At 37.0% G+C, this 20,100-nt stretch overlaps 1 protein-coding gene across 4 annotated transcripts in view; it reads right to left on the bottom strand.

Annotated features, from left to right (window-relative positions):
* Positions 1-767: 767 nt before the first annotated feature.
* UBE3A (ubiquitin protein ligase E3A) overlaps positions 768-20,100 on the bottom strand; it is a 53,146-nt gene continuing 33,813 nt past the window's right edge. For all 4 annotated transcript variants that reach the window (XM_063149737.1, XM_063149735.1, XM_063149739.1 and 1 more), the window contains 8 exons: positions 18,320-19,575; positions 10,046-10,190; positions 6,250-6,455; positions 3,950-4,114; positions 3,408-3,563; positions 3,240-3,313; positions 2,627-2,770; positions 768-2,415 (listed from right to left, as the gene is read on the bottom strand). In XM_063149737.1, the coding sequence (XP_063005807.1) occupies positions 2,295-2,415; positions 2,627-2,770; positions 3,240-3,313; positions 3,408-3,563; positions 3,950-4,114; positions 6,250-6,455; positions 10,046-10,190; positions 18,320-19,575 (2,267 nt within the window). In that variant the 3' untranslated portion in view covers positions 768-2,294. The remainder of the gene's footprint in view (positions 2,416-2,626; positions 2,771-3,239; positions 3,314-3,407; positions 3,564-3,949; positions 4,115-6,249; positions 6,456-10,045; positions 10,191-18,319; positions 19,576-20,100) is intronic.

Below are 20,100 nucleotides of genomic sequence, written 5' to 3'. Positions count from 1 at the left end.
TTAAGTACTTATATCTTACCTGAAAAGGATTCCTTGAAAAACAACTTATGCTTTTGAAGGCAAATGCCATTATGTATTATTTTAATCTTAATGCTAAAGGAAAACAGAAAGAGCATATTTACAATGTCAACAGTTAAGAGAACTTTGTATTGCTATCCAGTTATGCTGTCTGCACAGCTTTTAGACCTATATAAAAAAAACCCAACATGAATCACATACATCTGCCAGCTGGGTGCAACCACAAACCACAGCTAAATTAGTGTAAGAAGAGTTACAGGGATAGAGCTTAACACATCAGACTGTGAACACAGTACATACCACACAGCAGTGTCATGATGTGTTCATGCTTGCAGTGAATAACCTTAAGGCACTTGGCAAACGTTCTTACCACCTACAGTAAGAGTTGCTCCAAACTTGAAGGGCTCAGCAGGCACTGTTGTCACTCTACACTGAGAGGTATCTTGTGTTTTCCTCCTCTGGGACATACAGCAGGGTGGTCACAAGAGGGCCACCTCTGAGATCACAGGCCAGAAGACAGCACCTTTCCCTCCCCAGTACGTTTCAGTCCCGTGTGTCCGGGCCATCTGGCCTTGGCTTGAATTTGAGAGGGGAACATGGCTGGACCCCACATCACTGCAGTTCACTTGTGGAGAGCTTTCCATACCTGCAACCTTCAAATTATTCAGTACTACAACAACGTCTAATCAAACCATTTAATATCTAATTTATCAAAGTAAGAAAGTAACTTGTTTTCTTTTTCACTGAACCATGGTGAAAAAAGGTCATTGTTTTATTCAGCATCATAGTTACATAACAGTTGTCTGTTTCTATTACTAGAAAGAATTTATTAAAATAGTCCTGAAAGACATCTTTTCTTTTTCCAATGATTCCAAAACTAAGCCTTTTAATGCCAATTCCACACAGTCACGGGTTTGATCGGTAGTAGCCAGTTATAGCAACTGTCAAGGCACAAGCTCAGCTCTGCACACCCGCTGCAGCTTGTATTGGAAAAGAGATATGCCAGTTCCATCTGCACTCACAAATGCAGAATCCCTTCATCATATATTGCAACAGGAGAAATTAACATTAAACACAGACTAAGAAAGGTAAAGGATTTATTTCTGATATGATTTGTAGAGTTAAATTAAAAACCTACTGAATACTTTATGTAGTAGATGAACATAACCTTAGTACTTACTTTCTAACAGTTTATTTAATGGTTGGAAGTGTACAACATGAAGTAGGCCTCACGTTTAATATTGTTCAATTTTGCTTATTGTTAGATGAGATTAAAATACAGTAGCCATCCCTTTAGACTATGGTGCAACACTGATCATGTGCCTTGATAGGTAGGAAAAATGATTCATTAAATAAATGATGACATAACATGTAGGGAAGACTTTGGATTGTCTATTTTAAATGTCAACATAATAGGCAATTAAGAATAGAACTTCATTTTAAGTGCACTTCCACATGCTTTGTTTATAATATAGCAAAAACTTCCTATCTTTTTTTCCAGACACTTCACTCCCTACTCTAAAGCTGTTCAGTTGAAAATGCACTTTCCCCAGTAAACTTCTTTTTTTAAAAAAGTAACTAAAATTTCTACCCTTTCATATGCTAAGAAATGTTTCCTAATTAAAAACACAGTTTATTACAAGACATGTGAAGACAACATATAGTGAAATGAATTTTAATTGTTGTGCTGTGACTAAAGTAAAGTTCTCAAGGCTGCAATTTAACATTCCAAGTTCTCCCTTCCATCTTTATTGATTCTTAAGATTTTGAACAGAAACTCTTTGGGGGCTAGAACAGCAGTAATTGCATCACACTGTTTTTCAAGACTTCAAGTTTCAAAAGCAAACTCTTCAAAAAGTACAATTCTTGATTTGATTAGATACAGGGACAAAAATATAGCACATACTTGAAGGTTACATGGTCTACAAATGATGGCAATATTTTCCTTGGGAGAGTACAGTTTGTTTTCTTGTAAATACTCAAAAAGGCTCAACTTCAAGCAGTAATAAACACAAGCAAAAGTGATTTAACCCTTAAAATAAATATTCAGGAAAACCTCTCTGTACATACAAGTGAAAGAATATGTAACACTTTCACGCTAAAAGAAAAAATAAAGATTTTGTTCATATAAGCAGCTGAAATCTGCTGTTCCAGCCCAATGTCCCCAGTAAAGAAGGGAGGCACAAACACAGGTGACTACTGTAGCTCACTATCTTATGGCCTTTTTGGACAGGGACATCATCACCATCATTTTTAAATCCCTTTTGTTATACTTATTACAGCATGCCAAATCCTTTGGCATATGTGATGGCCTTCAATAATCTTTCTTTAAGCTTTTCTTTGCTTGAGTACTCCGGAAGCAAAAGTACATTAAAGCATGTGTGAGATGTAGGTAACCTGTGGGACAAAAAATACAAGAATTCAGATCTTGGAACATGCAAAAGGAATACATCTCTATTTTACAAGTCGAAAAATAATGAATTTGAAGAAAATAAACTTTCCTTATAGATTCAACTTTCAGATTTAACTAGGTTAATAATGTAAAAGCACATAATTAATTTCCATTTATAAAAAAACAAGCAAAACGTAGAATTTATTTTTTTTTTACCTCTCTGTATCTGGGCCATTTTTGGCTATGATCATCTTTAACTTTCCAAGTCCTCCCACAGGGGCTCTGTCTGTGCCTGTTGTAAACTGTAAGAAGAGTCTTTTCTGTTCATCTGTAAATGAATGGACTATTTCCCAGAATTCCCTATTAAAGAAGAAATTAAAAAGTAAATAAACTGTAAACTTTCTTTGGTATAAATAAGAATTTCAAAAGTAATTGACCTTTGAAGGTTTAATAATTCTAATCAGTCTTAACATCAAGTTTACAAATTGCATTCATTAACCAAAACTCTCAGAATGTATTTGCCAATAAATGAGATTCAGAAATAGAAATCAGAAATATTACTAAACACTGCAGTTTAACTGTCTTTAAACATTATTTGGCTGTGTCCTGCAGCTATTTTATTATTCCTATTTCCTAAGGAATTGTACTGATTCAACAATGCTTATACTATCTCCTCTTCTGTAATGACAATACTTGAGAAAAATGAAATTACACATAAGACATTTGCATCTCCAGTACTACAAAAATACTAAATCTTACAATATTAAAATCATTATGAAGAAACAAGCAGATGAAGTGCTTTTTATCTTACAAAATTAGAAAGAATTACCTAATAATAAGAGAGTCTCTTGTATAGCCACCATCATATTCTGTAGTTTCTTCTAGTGCTTGAAAATCTAAATTCTGTAAGAAGATGATATTTTTAAAAATTACCACTAATTATACACTCAGTATCAAAAAAAGCTCCACTCTTTTAGTGTATATTGAAAATTCTTACCCTACTTCCACAAATAAGTAATTCAATTTCCTCTGGTCTAAATAAATATTTCAAAGGAGATTCATTGGTCACCATGTGGAATCCTCTCCGAAAGGCTTTGAACTGCTTTTCTACTGATTTATTGAGTATATAGTCAGCATACAGATTGACAAATTCCTGCAAGGAAATAAACCCCAAAAAACCTTAGTGTTTCAACACATGCCACGTGAAGTACCTCCCAAAAAAACAAGACCCCAAAATACATGTAATTCTGTAATGCTATGTAAATTATCTGAGCTCAGTTTTTATTCAGCGGCACAAAAGAACAAGTTTCAAAAACTGCTCAAACAGGTCAAACATGCCCCCCAGCAGCTATGTATCCATGTATCAATGCTTTCTTTAAGAGAAACCTTTTCTGTTCACAAGCACACTGTGCTATGGCAATTTTGAAAGCCTTTCAAACTTAAAAATTATAAATGAGACAAAACCTTTGTAGGATTCTACATAATTCTGCACACAGTATATCAAAGAACTCCAGATGCTGTTTAAAAAGCTGAATGTACCTTTCTGTTCTCATTTGTAATAGGAATTTTATCACCGTTTTCCTTTAAATCATGCATCATTGGATTGCCAAAGAGATCCGTGTGAGATATTTGAAACGTTATCATCATATCATCTTCCACACTTCCTTCATACTCCAGTAAGTCTCTCAAACTCTGATACAGAACCTAACAGAATAAGAAATACATGTCTATCAAAAATAAGTTTTGATAAATTCCACTGAGTAACACACAAAGACATGAAACCACCCTTCTCAAAAAAGGGTTTGTTATATTCTATGACACAAGTCACCTAAAAATGTCTCCAAACAATTACTTATTAAGCTCAGTATCTGTAAAGAGAAACAACAGAAGATGTTAAGGTAAAAAAGATAAAAAAGAAACATGGTAATCAGTGATAACTCCCTTAAAAGAGCCTTTTAGTACCTACCAATCTTCCAAAATGCAACGGTCAAACCTGCAGCTTAAGAGCCTTTAATAACATCTCAAGTCTTTTGAATCTGTCTTTACTTTAGGCATCTAGAATATGTTACATGAGTAAGGGGAACATTTATGTGTTAAAAATCAAAGAAACCCCAGTATTTTATATCAGATAAAATTCAGACAGCAGACTTTTATCTTCTACTTCTTATTTAAAACTGAAACCAACTAGGAAATAATCCTGAAGCAACACAGATGGGGCAGTTTTAACATAAGTACATTTATGAACCAAAAAATCACAGGTTTGATCAGAATTTACCAAGTGGAATCTGAAATTACCTGTAAGAGTTTGCTCTATGTAAAGGAGCAACCAGGTTTCCTCGCTGCTATGCCTTAGGAAAAGCCCAAGACTCTCTTGGAAACCAAAGCCTATGCAGCAAAGGAACAATTATTTGGCTGCAATAGAGGCAGAGGGGCTAAAGAATACAAAGCAAAGGTGGAAGTGACAACTGTGCGCAACTGTATTTTTATAGTGAAGTAGAAAAAGAAATTTCCCCCAAATGTTCAAACTGAAATATGAAAGTTGGCATGTAAGCCTCAACCTCTCACTATCTGTGTGTTTTTGATTCTTCCACAGAACCTTTACAAAGGATCTTGCACTGAAAATTCACTGGACTTGGAACCATTGGTGATGATGGCTGGTGAACATTCTATTCTCCATGCTTTACAGCATTAGTAAAAACACTGGGAGAAATTCACTATTGTGAATTTTATTTTAGGCTTGAGAAGCTCTGAAGTTTAAGTCATATGAGAATACAAAGAGTTAAAAAAGGATTATTTTAAAATAAATCACCATAGGTATTAGAGGAGAAACATAAGAACAGGGGAGAAAAATTAGGAAAAGCACTGACTGCCCTGTTCCATAGAAATAGATTCACTTTTTTTTGGTCACAAAAAGTTTTGAGTATTTAATAAAAGTTAGAGGAAACTCAGGGCACTATTTCTCAACATTATACAGAGAAACTGGTCAAATCTGGCATGCTGTTGTATGTAGCTATCCAAAGCAGACAAGATAACATATTGATTAAACACACCTCATTTTCAAACATGAAAGCCAAGTTCTTTTTAGACACTATCATTTTACTAATCTTTTTTGAAAAGATGAAGATTTTGTATAACTGCTTATAAAAGGGAAGCATCCCATGGTTTGAAACTGAATGAAGCTTTTTAACAACTCCTACCAGCACCATGAGGAGAAGCCACTGGTGATCTCTGACTGCAGGTGGAGCAGGGCCAAGATCCTGCACACACGTGTGCTCTATCTAAAAAAGCACATGCACAGCTCAGTGCTTGTGTACAGCCACTGGCTGGGAATGGCTGTGTAAAAATGGACACTGATCACTGGATATTCATTAACTGCAGGGATATTCATAAACTGCCTCATCTGTCTCTTGCTTTAGACAAAAACCAGTAAGAACATCACATCTCTGCATATTTATTCTTACTTGCACTTTTTTTGGGGTAGAAATTTACTTCTACAAATAGCTATAAACAGCCTAATTTTACTAGTCTCTTTGGGAAGAGACATGCTTGTTTATGCTTAATAATTCTTAGTAATATTTGGGAGTTTATGTAGCAAAAAAACCCCAAACTTTATTGATACTGAGCCCTATTCATTGATGTTACAATTTTGCCTCCTCCAAACTAAATGTAGCAAGAAGTTTTCTTGCTTATGAATTTATTTTAACAAATACAGACTGGGAATGCAAGTCACTGGTTATTTCACTTTCACTTCTGACAGTGATCCTGTGTTTAACTGAAATACAGATTAAATGGTTGCATGGAAAATGCACTATTTAACTCGAAGAACATAAGGAACTTACAGGATGAGAGTCTGCCAGATCACGGAAAGTTCCTTTTTTGCCCATTAGCTTCCTGTAGACAACCATGGGGAAATGTACATCCAGTATACAGTTGTTGTAAATAGCCAGTCCCAGTACTATGCCAATCAGGGTAAACTGACCCTCAGTTTCAAAAGAGGACGGATTAAACCAAAACAGTTTTGTAGACTCATCATATGTGAACATCCCTGTTAAAAAAAAAATAAATTAAAAACAATTATGGTTACAATTCAATAAAAATGGCACATAAAACATACCATTATAAACCCATTTGCACTAGCCTTTAAGCAATATTTAACTTAACATTATACTGAATTGAATGGCAAAGAGAAATTACTTAGGGTAATGGGAGCTGCTCAAAATACTGTTACATGACCACTAAAAGCCCACAAGAGACCCGTGATACAGTATCTGCAACACTCACTGCAGCTGCAGGTACACAAGCTTTCATCCCCTCCTCTACTGAGGAACCAGCAGCACACTGATAACAGTGATTCTGACTTTGATAAATACAGCAGTACAAGAAAAGAACACAGTTAAAGACATGTGGATGAAACAATCCTGAAGGACTCTAATTACTGAGAAGTGACAGCCTTTCCTCAAAGGCCAGTTCCAGCAAAGGAACAGGACTAGATGCAGCCCTACTTCTTCATTGGAAGCTATGATGATGGAGCAGGGATTGACCATCACCCATGATTTTAGAGTTAGATGCCCAAGAGATTTGTTTGCTTGTTTCAAGGACCATTGTTACTACAGCTATTAAACACATCTTAACTTGAGAGGAAAATGGACCTTGGCATCACAGAAGGGTCTGCAATTTTAACAGCTTGTGACTGTCTAAAGAGAGTGGTTTTGCTTCTCTCATTCACTTCACTATTTCAGGAGACCAATTTCCTGCCTAGCTCATGAGCTGAGCACTGAAGACTTCAACAAACAGTTGACTGGCACACGCCAGAAGTTGCAGGGAGGAAATGCGAAGACAAGAGACAGGCAGAGTGTCCTACCCTTTTGGCTGTAGCAAGACACAAGATAGCTCTTGTTTATGAAACTGGAGTGCACAGGCTATAAATTATTTATATAAATATTATTTATATATGAATATCATCCACAAAATCTTTGGCTGTAGCAGGACACAAGATAGCTCTTGTTTATGAAACTGGATGCACAGGCTATAAATTATTTATATAAATATTATTTATATATAAATAACATCCACAATAAAATCCCTAGCTTACCTGACCAGATAATGAAACAAAATAAATGCAAACCCCATAGACTTAAGGTGAGAGAGAGACCACCCTGGACAGGCACAGTCCCAATAACCTGTTGCTTGTACAGCTGTCACAATTTTCCAGCAGAGCCTAAGAAAAACTGCCCCAGGCTCCTTACTCTTAACACACCATGTCAGATCCATGTGAAGAATATCAACTACATTTGCCACAAATATTTATCTTGTCAGCTCTTAAAAGATACTCTTGTTTACAACCTATGCAGATGTACAAAATGATTACAAAGCCACATGAACACAAAATTATTCTGAAGACTGAAAATATTATCTTCAGCCAAGAGATAAAGACTCTTTCCTCATTCCATGTAAAGCAATAAACTGCAAGCTCATTCAGTCTCTGGGTATTCCCCAGAATGGATTATGTATCTCAGTAAGTGACATGGCCTGGGTCAGCCATTAGGGGAGCACACAAACAGCAGACTGACCCATCAGATAAGGCAACTGGAAACCAGAAATGGATGAGCAACTCAGGCATATATAGGCCAAACATTATATAGAATCCTGTATGCCATTTCCTGAACCAACTGAAGTAACTTCTGGATTACTGGTACATAAAGCAATGACTTGAACCTTTTGGAATATGATGGAAAAGTTAAACTGTCAAAACCAACAACTCCAGCAAACGTCTAATCAGGAAGCATCACCAATTTACTCAGATCTGGAAACCCTTTCAGGTGCAATACAGTATTTTACTCCCTTACCAAAATTAAGACTACAGTACATTAAAATCATAATGAAACACCAGAAGGAACTGGAATCTGCAAGAAGGGCGAAAACAATTGCCCTTGAAGTTACAGGAAGTTATCCCTTATTCCTTTACCAAGATTCTTCTGAGCTATTGCCTCCTTTGAGTAAAATTTTAAGGTAGTTTATTATTAAAATACTCAAAAAGTCAAAGAAACTATAATAACAATATACATCTCTCCAAATATACCTATTGAAGACAGACATTTTAAATTCCACTTAAAGGATCCCCACTGTTTTCTCAGGTAAAGAAAGCATTTATAATCAACAAAAATCACTCATGGCATATCTGGTGCATACATGAACTGCTATACTGCACACATTTCTGCCAAAAGCCACTAAAAAGCTCCCCCCCCCCCCGAATTACTATAAATACAAAATATGTGCATACTTTTTTACATTTTTAATACAGAAGTGAAACTTAACACATGCATACATTTCTAATATATTACCTACCTTTAAATGCAAGGAGTATATACACACTGCTTGGATCTTAGCTTAAGCACACTTTAGCACTACTAAATAAAGAGTAATTCAATACACCCACACAACTTCTATTTAGATAAACTCAAGTTGAAAATGTATTTATTTTGTGTTGAAAATAAAATTTCATCAATCAAAGTACTAAAAGTTCTTTATTTTACCACACTTCAAAGTAAGCTAATTCAGATTACAAATCTCTTTAAGTTAATAGCATTTTTCAGAGGGAGTAAGACTTGTCTATGATTCTGTACCACTTGTTATAAGAACTGGTTTGCATATGGCAAAGAGCAAGTGCCAAGGTTCAGATTTTTGCTACAGATTCTGGGTACTTGATACTGATACCTCCTTTCTAATCCAGTCAAAATAGATTTCTGTGTATTTTCATCAATCTTCTAAGCTACAAAGCCAAGAACAGCAGCTTTATCTTTTAAAATAGTACGGAGAAACCAAATTAACAGCCATGAGCTGTTAGGCTTCTTTAATGGAACCCATTACAGGAAATATAATGTAACATCATATTTCACATAAAATGCAGGATTAGTATAGGAACCTGGCAGATCTCATTGCTGTTCTAACATGAATATAACATTTTCATCTTTTCAGAGTAGCAGACAAGTTGCACACTAAAAGAGGCATGTCCTTGCATAAATGATTGGTGCAGGGAGCAAGAATGTGATGGAAGTATGACTGCCAAAACACAAATGTAAAATTTTGGCTCTAATATATAAAATTACTGTTGGTTCTTTAACTACAATCAAATTTGACACTGCTGTGACACTTTGGATCTGCAGAACTGAGACTATCAGATTTATTAAGCTGGAGGAAGTGAAGGAAGTAACTCAAAAACTCCCACAGTCCGACTCTTGCTTTATTGCAGAAGCTCTTCCTTTTTGGTTTGATTACTAATTCTAGAAGCTAATTACAAAGCAAAGGGAGGAGAAATGTGAGAGAACAAACAAAGGAGCCCAGCAAAGAAACCCTGTACTACTGATTTGTATCCAAACAAGTAATGATGGTTCCCATTAACTATACACAGTTACTCCTTCCATCATTCCTCCTTTAGAAGGATGACTGCTGGCAACACAGTGAGTCTCAGTGTCTGGCAAATACTCTGCTGACCATCAATGAACCTGGAGAGCTTCAGAGAGAAACAGCAGTGGATATAAAAAGCATAAACATAGAACAATCCAGTCTGGAAGATCATCCAGGCCAACCTTTTGTGAGAAAAAATCTATTAAACCAGAAAATTATTAGAACACATACCGATATCTGGATTGAAGATTTCTTCCACAACCAGTTGAAAAAATTCTTTGGAAACACCTCCTTCATCTACCCCTTGCTCTCCTTCAAATTCAACATACAATTGCTTCTTCAAGTCTGCAGGATTTTCCATGGCAATCATCTCTAGCTATTGAGTGAAGAGACAGAAAAATTTAATTAGTAAATCTGTTTACTAGAATAGTATAGTAACAAATAATGAAACCAAAAGTACCCGCCAAATTTAAGAAGAAAGCAAGCACAAATCCCAACAGTAAAATAAGAGAAATCAATAGTAACCCTAAACCACTCCAAACATGTTTTACAATCTAGGGATAAACAGCAAGAAACTTACCACAGAACTGATCTGTCAGCCCATTAAAGCTCACTGGCTGTTAGCATTCTCTATTTCTATTCTTTTAGGCAGTTACTTAAAACAAGCTATCATTGTGCTGCACACAATTCACAGAAAAAAGAAGAAAAGATGTATTACTGGGATAATTAAATTCATCTGACAATGAAGATTCTGTAATATGATCTACATGTTTGACAATAAATGGCTTTGTGAAGGGATTACACAGATATGTTTTCAGAGGGGGAGACAGAAAACAAGCCTTTGATGAGTACTTGCATCTCTCAAACAAAGAGCTGGGGAAAAAAACCTAAGAACAAAAAAGACACTAGTATTACAGTCAAATCAACTCCCTCTTCTTGGTCCTAATGAAGTCTCAAAACTCTCTTGCTTTTATTTCTTCAGCGCCTTTAAACAGATCTACTGCCCTGCTGCTGTGAAATTGAAAATTCAGTTCAGACCAAATTGAAAGTCTGACATTTTACAAGGGTTTCAAGTCTATTTAAAGGCCATTAGAGGCCACAGAATCACAAAATAGTTTGGGTTGGAAGGGACCTGGAAAGATCTTTAGTTCCAACCCTTCTGCCATGGGCTGGGACACGTTCCAGTAAACCAGCTTGCTCAAAGCCCCATCTAGCATGGCCATAAATAGTTCCAGGGATGGGACATTGCCAACCTTCCTGGGCAACCTGCTGCAGTGCCTCTCCACCTTTGCAGCAAGGAATTTCTTCTGAATATCTAATCTAAACCTCTCCTCTATCATACAAGGTCAGTTGCCATTGTCCCATCACTACATGCCTTTGTAAAATTCCTCTCCGGTTCTCATCAGCCCCTTTAGGTGCTGGAAGTTTCTACAGGGTCTCCCAGGAGCCTTCTCTTTGGCTGAGCAACCCCAACTCTCCCAGCCTGTCTTTATAGGAGAGGTGCTGCAGCCCTCTGATCATTTTTGCGTCCCTCCTCTGGACTCAACCCAACAGGTCCACATCCTTCTTATGCTGCGGATCCAGAGCTGGATGCAGCACTCCACGGGGGAGTCTCACAAGTGTAGAGCAGAAGGGAACAGTCACCTCCCTTGACCTGCTGGCCATGCTGCTTTTGATACAGCCCAGGGTATGGTTGGATTTCTGGGCTGTAAGTGCACGTTGCCAGGTCCTTCACTTGCTTACACCAGAAATGTATCCTTTCAGTAAATCAGAAGTTAAGCAAGGATATTTTGCATCTGGTAAGAAATATGCTACTTAAAAGCATAACCACACTGGTTACACATATGCAGCACAATAAACATGCCTATGTGGTAAAGAAAACTCAACAGCAGTAAATTAAGGCACAGATGGACCTGTATACTCCTCTACCAAGACCATATTACCTGTGAGATTTGCCTCTGATAGGGGCTACTGCAAATTGGACTTATCAGTAGGTGTCCTTAACATGATAAATCTTACTTTTTATTTCACTCCCCTACCTTATCCACACATGCCAACTCTCTTTACAGCCCAGAATTTTACTACAGAAGTGTAAAGTAAAAAAGGAACAGAACAGAGAAGGTAAAGGCAGCAGCAATGACACTATGGACTCACAAAATCACACCACCAGCAAGACACATTTTCTCCTGCTAGCTACCAAGTCAGCCAGACGTGATCCAAGCATGCAGCAGGGCAGGATGCCACAGATTTAGGGGGGTTATCATAATGGGCTTGAAGACTTTGAAGCACCCCATGCAAAAGGAGTATGTGAAGAAAAAATTCCGCTACCTGGTATTGACAACTAAATTTGGAAAGAGGGAGTGTACCTTCATAGCATATACATCTCAGTTAAAAAACCACAAAGGCAAGCTATGAAGACCCCAATAATGACAGCAAGTGAGATTAATCTATATTTCAATCAGCAAACCACAACATTTTCAGAAAAACTTAGTTATGTACCACCTGAGCCATTTGTACAAAAATTTCTTTTCCTAAGGCAACAATGGAGCTCAATCCACATTCCAAGTAAAACTTGCAACTTTTGAAAAACAGAGAACCAGCATTTATTTTAAAACTGTAAATACAGGTTAAATGTTCAAGCTGGACAGACAGAAATTCTCTTATTTGGATCCCTTCCACTTACAACCAACAGCAATAAAGCTGTGGTTTTTTCCTCCCCAGCCAAGACTTTGTTGGCTTTGTAGTCTTTACCACCAGTAATTTAATATATTGCATGATTTATGAATTTTCATGAGTTCTGAGAAAGCATATGCTGTCTCTGCATTTCTTCTGGGACAGCAAAACTATGTCATAGTGTGAAGGCTCTATCGTGTCATGGAAATTACACTAAGGAAGGTGTTCATAATTATACATATACAGCAGTTAAAGAAATTTCAAAATTATTTCTTGGCTGACAAAAACAGCCTATAAAAAGAGGAAGGAAACAGTTTTAGTTGAGCAATGCTAGCTAGGCAGATTAAAACAGCGCACTGGATGTCTGCAAGGGAGTCAGATAAAGGATTATCAAAAATCCAGTATTTTGAGCAAAGCCTGATGCTCCTTGAAGTAGGTTCTATAAGCAGGAAAATGCTGCTAAAGCTGCTCAACTCAAAGTTGTGGGTTTAGCTGCTCCTTTGAGTATCTGTGTCAACACTGATGCTTCACAATAAAAACTGAATGCAGTGGGCAACAGCAGCAAACACAACTGTAAGGAGGCACTGAATTCAAGCAGAACTGCAGCCATCTTTCTATAGGAGGGAATTATGAACTTCAATTTTTGCTCTCTGGTTCTTAGATGTTTTGGGGCCTTCCTTTGTTTGGTTTTAATAATCATAACTATCTCAACCTTGTCAACATAGATGCTGTGAGGGAAACACAATCATCTGTGTGAATTACTGAAGTTTTAGAAGTTGTTTTCTGTCATGATGGTTTGATTGGCTACGTCATTGAAATAATCACTACATTTTCCAGGGACTTCCTAAAAAGCAGGGACTGCCTAAAATTCCTAAAAATGTCAAAAGCAGCAGAAGAATGTATGACCTGAAAAGCTGAAAGCTGAGAGATGACGTTATAAAGAGTATCGGTATTTTTGTTTGCTGAAACACAACAATGTCCCACAACTTAAGACACTGGGTGATTTTACTTTGTTTACAGAATAACACTGCTTTCCTGAAAGACAGGAATGACAGAAATATGAAATTTAAAATCTTAATGTAACACCTGTGTGCAGTATTTGGCAATCTGCTTAAAACTGACAGCAATGGAACTAATTTCTATTCAGTTAAAAATGATCACAAGCCACCTTAAGATCTATCATAACATAAAGGTTCTCTTTAAGACAGAGACAGAAATGCTTGCCACACTAGACAGAAAAATGACAGAACACAGCTAATTTAAGCTTGAAAGTACCAGTGACACATTATGACATAAGTTGGTCAACACATTTTTCCAAAAAGCAGCATGGAAAGTAATAGTTACAGGGACAAAGCAGCCTTTGCTCCAGCTGGTTTTTTTTCACAGTTCATGCATTTGGCGTCTGCACACATCAACAGCCACATGCTCTGCGCCCAACCAGCTCATACCAGGGCTGACATTTTCATCTGAACACACAAACTTCAACGTGGTCTGAAACGTCAAATCTCCTGAAGTACTTTGCTGCTAATACAGGAGAGAATCTGCCCACTGGGTTCAGGTGTCACAGAAGAGTTTTGGTCATCAAATCACTCAGCAGAGACATTTTCAAGCAGGAGAGGGTTGCTGCCCACTAGCTGTCTATATTCCATGTGCAATTTGTCAGAGCTTCTAATTTGCAAGCCAAGTACAAGCCTGATTCTGCTGAAGGAATCCACCACGTTTTCACTTGCAGAAGTTGTGTGTCATAACTCACACCCTTTAAATTACTGCTACCTGAGAAGAATGCCACATTTAACCTGGGCCATGGGGGTGGGGGAAGAGTAAACTCTGAAGAAAAGGGCAAAAGGAATAGTTCTTGGGGAATGAAAAGGCAGAAGAGAGGATTTAAGGAGGTACTTCCTTTCATTACTACCACAAGGTGACTCAGCAGTGCAGCTAACCTATTAAATCTGCTAGACAGTAAAAAGCATGCTAACTACCTTCAGGAACTGCAAACTGAGCTACCAAGTCCCAAATACCAGACTTCCTTAAAAAAAGTGGGGACTAAAGTGTTACAAATTCTAACATTCCACCCCTGTCCCCAGGTGACTTTTCAGACTAACATACATGTAAGTAAATATACAATAAGTATACACTACAAAGAAAGAGGTTTCATTAAATCATTTCCAATAAAAAAGAAAAAATAAGTTTCTGAGGCAAGTTTCATATATGCAAAGAAATTGAACAAGAAATTTGTAAATAAATTTTTTCCTTAGATGTATGTGTTTTAGGGAACTAAGATTCTCTCAACAAGCAACTTTAAACAAGATAATGCCTTCAAGGTATTTAAAAAGTATTGCTTCAAGTACTTAGTAGAAGGAAAAAAGTCCTATGTTGTTAACAGTAACAAAAAAATCACTTACCAGTGTTCATATTTGCCTTACTGAACTCCAAGAAGTGAGAATATATACATATTGAATTCTACAAGCTAAAATATTAAGTATTGATAGGAGAAAAATAGCTTGGTAATGACTTTATCAGCTCAACTGATCAGCAGAAAGCCAGTATTTAGTGTGTTTGCAAGAAATTGCAAAGGCTGATCAAAGTATTTGTTTGAAAAATATTCAACATCAATAAGGAAAATATGAATAAAACTATCTCAACCTCATTTTCATCAATATTTTTGAAAATGCATTCATCAGGAAGTTAGCAGTTATTCCACAGATACTCAAAAAAGTTTCACTGACTTTTCTGTCAAGACACAGGTCCAGTGACATAACTAGTAGTTACAAGTCTGTAAATATTCAAACCTTTGAAGTTCAAAACATATTAAATTAGAGGGTAAATATGTTGGTACTCATAATTAATTACCTGTATGTTAAGCATGTTCTTAAACATTTTGTCACTGAACAGATATACTTTCACAAATGAATATTATTGTCTTTGAAAGATCTTTCTGGTATTTTTCAGTGAGACTCTTCCTAAGTTCAATACTGTACACCCAAAACAGCAGCCAACCCTGATGCAAAGTGATCCAGTGCAGCTTTCACTTAGATTTGATGCTGTCAGTACTGCTACAGAAGCCCATGGTACCCATCTCAGATTCCCATCAGAGCCAGAGCAAACTGTTCTAAGGCTTAGGTCATAAGACTGAAGAGCCTCCTCCAGAGCTATTTCAGACCAATTAGGAAGTAATTGTGAAATTTACTAAAATCACTTCTGAACCAATTGCAAAGACTCCCAGTAACAACAGTGTGGAATTCTTGAGCAGATTGGCACTTTCTGACAAAAGACAACAGTGTGGAGCAGTATCTCCCCGGGAATAACTTCCCAGCTACCAGCACATTTGCAGCTTAGAGATTTCCTGACGTTTGTGTGTGGCTCACACCAAAATGCCCATAAAGTCCATTAGCTTTTGATGGATCTTTCCTTCATGAAGAGTTACAAGTCCTGGGCAAAAACACCCACCCTTTTGAGGTACACAGTGGGGAAAACAAAATGTCGTTTTGCTTATATTAAGGCTGCTTCCTGATAATAAAACTAGGGGCTACCAGTTGTAAAAACCAGTATTTCTCATTCAACTCCATCATTGTTTTTACCCTTAAAGGATTTCACATTTTCTTTGAAGAGACTCTGAGCTTTCCAAAATGTATTTCTACTGCATCTTTTCTGATATTAAAATGGATATTAAAATGAGAAGAAACAAATGAAAGAGAATAGGCACACTGTGGCAAACAGCAATATTAGAGCATTCCATTCACTAACACTTCCTGGGGAATATTTAAAATATATTCACTGAGCTACAATACTTTGTATCATCAGTTAAAACATATCAGTAGTTAAAAGGTGGATTCTGTACCCACTTCATACAATACAATAAAATTTTCCCTACTTCCACATCATCCCACAACAGCTACCTTGTAACATCTCTGAAACAGCACATACTCTCTTCCTCCACTCTGGATGTCACCTCTGTGCTTCATCTCCATTTTACTGAATATAACCCATTTTCCACTTCTGAGAAATGCCTGGGCTGCACTTGGTCTTTTTGGCTACCACTACAGTTTAGTTCAGACTACCTGAATTTAGAACAATTTTATCTTTTCCCTTTATTTTCTGTCCCCAAATAAACGGTTTAAAATCCTTCCTTTCCTTGTGGCTCTGACAGTCAGGTCACCATAATTTAGCATGCTCTGACAGCTTAAATTAACAGCCATAGGAGGATCCATGGCAACTGCCCAGGCATGTAACTCAGGCTGCTAGGCTGAGCAAGAGCTGCTGCAAGTGCATCATAATTTAGATTAGTATGTTTGAGCTTAATCTAATTTAAATTTTCTGAACTTCCTACAGGCCAAGAATGTGCACAGCAGTGACTGCTGAGGCCTTGCTGCAACTTGATGTTGCCCACAAACTTTTTAACCTAAACATATTTTTTGTCCTCAAAGATTTCCACTTCTACAACAAGCAGTATGTAAAAGAATGCCTTTTCTCATATTTATGGATTTTCTTTCTTATTATCAGATAAAGAGGAAGGTTTGCTCTTGCTCTGCTTAAATTGACAGTGAAAAGAACATACTAAAACTAGCTTTTATGATTTTTTACCTCTTCATTTCCTAAATAGAATGAATTATCCCTCCCTTTTTTCCAGAATTTATGCGTCCAAAGCTGAACATCCAAGGAATAAACTCCATTGCAGTAATATGACAAAATATAACTGGACAGAACTGTAAGTCTGATAGGTAGAGAAACTACAGAGAGTATTCTTATAAAAAAAACTGGTACACAGTATTTTTATATTTATTTGCCTAATATAAAGTTGAGTTTACAGACAGAAGCCACTTCTACACTGCAATTTCATTTTTTCTTTTGGTACTGAAGACAAATGTTTTCCCTGACAAATCATAATATCAGCAATTCCCATGAAGCAGCTAACTCAGGTGGAAATTCCTAGGCATACAGAAAAATCAAGGTAGCAGGTCATTTAGGGTTCTCACAATTGACTTTCACTGGCAGTTACACTCATTCAATTTAAGTACAAGTAACAGCTGGGCTGAGAGGCAAAATGAGGTAATTTCCCCAAACTCTCTCTAAACACCTCTCTAGGTCTTCAGTAACAAGTTTTAAAGCTGTTGGTAAAGTTAAAAATTTCCTGTGTTTTTATAACAAAACACAGGAAAACGAGTTTTTGAAAATTACCAGCTTTAACAAAAAAAAAAAAAAAAAGGAAGGGTTCTAAAATAAAGAACATATTAAGGTTCCTATATGGACCTATTTACTGTAAAAGTTTGTATCCTGTATGATTCCCCTCTTCAAAAAATGCATAAACAAATGGCATTAAGTTTTAATTGAAGAAGTCAGCAGATTCAGAAACAGGCTGCTCTCACACTTCTTTGGTATTAACAGGTCTTTCTACCTTCGTCAGTCATATCAGTATTTGCACCAAGTTAAAATAATGCTTTATTTCTAGGACTTTTTATGTCCACAAGAAGAGTACACAACTCAAATGTTTTAATTTTAACTTCCACCTGAAAATCCCTACCATCAGAAGACCATTCAGGACAGTGCAGAGGACAAGGAAACAGAAGCTGCTTACTCTCACCATCAAGATCTGTGCCGGATCTGATAATGGGGAATAAGAGCTATTTGATACTTTACGACATCTAAATCTGCAGAAGCAGTTCTGATGAATATAAAAATCTCCAGCACCATGCTTAGAATTCAAACAATAAAGCTATCTGAGATTCTTCTGGAGGAAATCTAGTCTATGTGACTCACACAGAGTCCTTTCCAGTGCCTCCAAGGCCACGCAGTTTGCACGGTCAGAGCCAAGAAGCCCCGCTGCTGCTGACTTACCCGGACGAGCGCGTCGTCGATGATGTGGTCGCGCCGCACCTTGAGCCGCAGGTAGGGGTTGAGCTGCTGCCCCTGAACCAAGCTATAGAGCACAGTTATGCGTCTCTCACTGTACATCCGGATCCTATTGTCATAATACAATCCCAGGTTCTTGGTAACAGCATTCAATATGAAGGGACAGGTCATAAATGAGAATTTATTCTCTGTTTCTACTTTGAAGAAAGTGTAGTCTTTGTCCATTTCTAGAACATCATTCAGTGGTTCATTAATAAATTCTTCAAAAGGGATAAGTGGTTTTCTGCAATCTATAGTTTTAACACCAAGTTCAGTTTCCAGGGGGTCTACTCGAGGACCTTTTTTATTTCTTCTTTCCTCACCCAACAGCTCTTGAAGAGTTAGTTCACTTGATTCTGGGATGGGTTCTTCATCCTCCTCTTCGTTATGATCTGTATCCACATCCCCTCCTACTACATTTGCATAGTAAACCATTTTCAAGCACTTCGAAGCAGCAACAACAGCATCATCATCATTCACTAGGTTACGACTATTGAACTCGTTGCTTATGACTTTGTACGTAATAAGCTGCTGAAATGTTTCCATCATTCTCCGAATTTGATCTGCTCTGTACTTAGACCACAATCTGACCAGTTTTGCTTGAGCTGCAAGGGGCAGTTTGCTCATTGCTTTGCAAAACAATGGTAGAGCCATTTCCAGATATTCTGGGCTATGAAGATTGCCATTCTCCATAACGATAATAAACAAATTCAGATAGTTAGGATCCCGAGAGTACACATTATGGTAAGTCAAGTCACATTCCACATTAGGTGACAAGTACACAAGTGCATTTAAAAAGGCAGTTTCTATTTTTTCATTAGAAAGTAACCTATCATAGACCCGCCTGACTGCTTCAATATCTACAGACACTTCATCTGGGCCTAGTTTTTGGAGGTTATTATCTCCCTGTGTGCTATCACCTATTCTTGATGATGAAGATGATGATGCACCAGAATCCTCTTCCATAGCAGCAGCCGAACAGGCAGCTTTTTCCTTTTCATCTTCATCTTTGTCTTCATCCTTTCCTTGAAGAGACTTGAGCTCCTCCTTGGTGTGCTGCTTGGTTTTTCGGAAACTCTGCACCAGTGCTTCAGCACTAGAAAACACTCTCCCAATCACCCGGATTAAAGGGGAATAATCCTCTTTTTCTCGACATAGTTCAAGAATTTCATATATCTTGTCTTCTGTTAGGAAGGTCACATCTATAAAAAGATAAAGATATTAGTTTTACTAATATAAAAATTAAAAAGATAATATACTTCTGGTTTGCCCTATCTAAGAAACCTGTGTGTCATATCATCACTAAAACTGCAAAAACAGTGTCAGTACTGAATAAATTCAAGACAGATACTTTCTAATTTCATTAGCATGAAAAATCATTACTTCATTCACTGACTTAGTAAAATATTTTATTCATGGATGTCAATCAGAATGTGCACAATAGTGAAACTGTTTTGCAGCCAATTAACTACATTAGGTAGTTAACAGTACTGTATTGTCTAAACAAGTGCAATCAGTAAGAGGTTTAAACTTTAAAAGCCTTAATGAATAAGGCTGTGACAATACAGTCTTCTGGTAAATCTGCATAGTTAATGTGTAAGTCATTAAACTAAACAAACTAGACTGTATCAACCTCTTTTTTCAAAGCAGACCCCGAAGAAAACTTAATCACTTGTTTTGTTGTACGTTAATGGGAATATACGATTTCTTATTTCTCTTTTTAATGC

The sequence above is a fragment of the Melospiza melodia genome, chromosome 2 (genome assembly GCF_035770615.1).
Source record: "Melospiza melodia melodia isolate bMelMel2 chromosome 2, bMelMel2.pri, whole genome shotgun sequence".
Classification (NCBI taxonomy): Eukaryota; Metazoa; Chordata; class Aves; order Passeriformes; family Passerellidae; genus Melospiza; species Melospiza melodia.
This window is presented reverse-complemented; position numbering and strand designations above follow the sequence as displayed.